The sequence below is a fragment of the Acanthisitta chloris genome, unplaced genomic scaffold (assembly GCF_000695815.1).
Source record: "Acanthisitta chloris isolate BGI_N310 unplaced genomic scaffold, ASM69581v1 scaffold704, whole genome shotgun sequence".
Classification (NCBI taxonomy): Eukaryota; Metazoa; Chordata; class Aves; order Passeriformes; family Acanthisittidae; genus Acanthisitta; species Acanthisitta chloris.
The window spans coordinates 40,021-41,178 of NW_008668029.1; the positions used below are offsets into that span (position 1 = coordinate 40,021).

At 36.0% G+C, this 1,158-nt stretch overlaps 1 protein-coding gene across 1 annotated transcript in view; it reads left to right on the plus strand.

Moving 5' to 3' along the window:
* Nucleotides 1-1,158, plus strand: part of NBAS (neuroblastoma amplified sequence) — a 154,199-nt gene that overhangs the window by 32,210 nt on the left and 120,831 nt on the right. The window contains exon 19 of the mRNA XM_009072753.1: nt 410-595. Coding sequence (XP_009071001.1) covers nt 410-595 — 186 coding nt within the window. The remainder of the gene's footprint in view (nt 1-409; nt 596-1,158) is intronic.

Here is a 1,158-nt window from a genome sequence, read left to right on the forward strand (position 1 = left end):
AAGTGCAGCAATTAAAATTATTAAGTCATGGTCAATTGGAAAAGTCATGTTACATGTCAGTTAAATGTTTGTCTTAGTTTAAAAAAATCCTTCCATGCAGTGAGATGAGGTGATGTAAATCTGTGATTTCCAGAAGGAATAGTATTCTTGTAATATATGTGCATCGATAGGATGCATCTTGGTCAAAAGCCTATAATCATGTCATCTACGAAGATCAAGCATTTTATTTGGTCTTTATCAAGCTAAGAAGAAGAGTTTGTTTAGGAATAAACACTCCACATAAAATTATAAGAACTTAAAATTGCCTATTAAGCAACAGGGAAAGAAAATGCACACAAACAGGACACAGATTGAAGTTGTTTTTTGGCAAACAGTTGTACAGCAGTGAGTGTTTTTTATTATTTTTCAGGTGGACTGTGCCTTGTCCCTTGTTCGTCTTGGCATGGAGAGGAATATTCCTGGTCTGCAGGTGCTTTGTGACAATCTGATCACTCTTGAGACAATAGTTTATGAGACTGATGGTGATCGAACCTTGACTTTGCAGGAACTTTTAGAGATGAAGGACATTGAAAAGCTGAGGCTGTTGATGAAGAATGTAAGTATTTTGTATAAACCAGATATATCTTGATTTCCAATAACTCAGGTTACCCTAGATCCTGTGCATATAAAGATATTGTTTATTGCTGTGATGTTTCTGGTGAACCTCTGTATTTAATTCAACAAGAATTCAACATTTTTCCCTTTTTGTTGTGCTGGGTTTTAACAAAAGCTAAAATGGTTCAGTTTTCTCTAGAACCCATTTCTTTGTCCTTGGCACAAGAATAAACGTTAATAAATCTTCTTTTTAAAACTGGGAATTGCCTTTTAGTTGACCCTGTCTAAAGAATCTTTGGTGTATCTGTTGATGATGCTGCAGATACAACATTGAATATTTTCCTTGGATGTTTTTTGGTATCTTTAAATATTGTCAAAATATTTGCCTCTGCAGCAGATGTGTGTTTTTCGTCTCTGTATTCAACCTGTCCATGGCATTTCAGAATAGAGGAAGACCTCTTGAAAAGGCTGAAAAATAGCTAGAGATTGAACAGGGCTCTGAAATTCAGTTGAAGAACACAAAAGCACCAGAGGAAAACACTCAGATTCCCCCCACCCCACCCC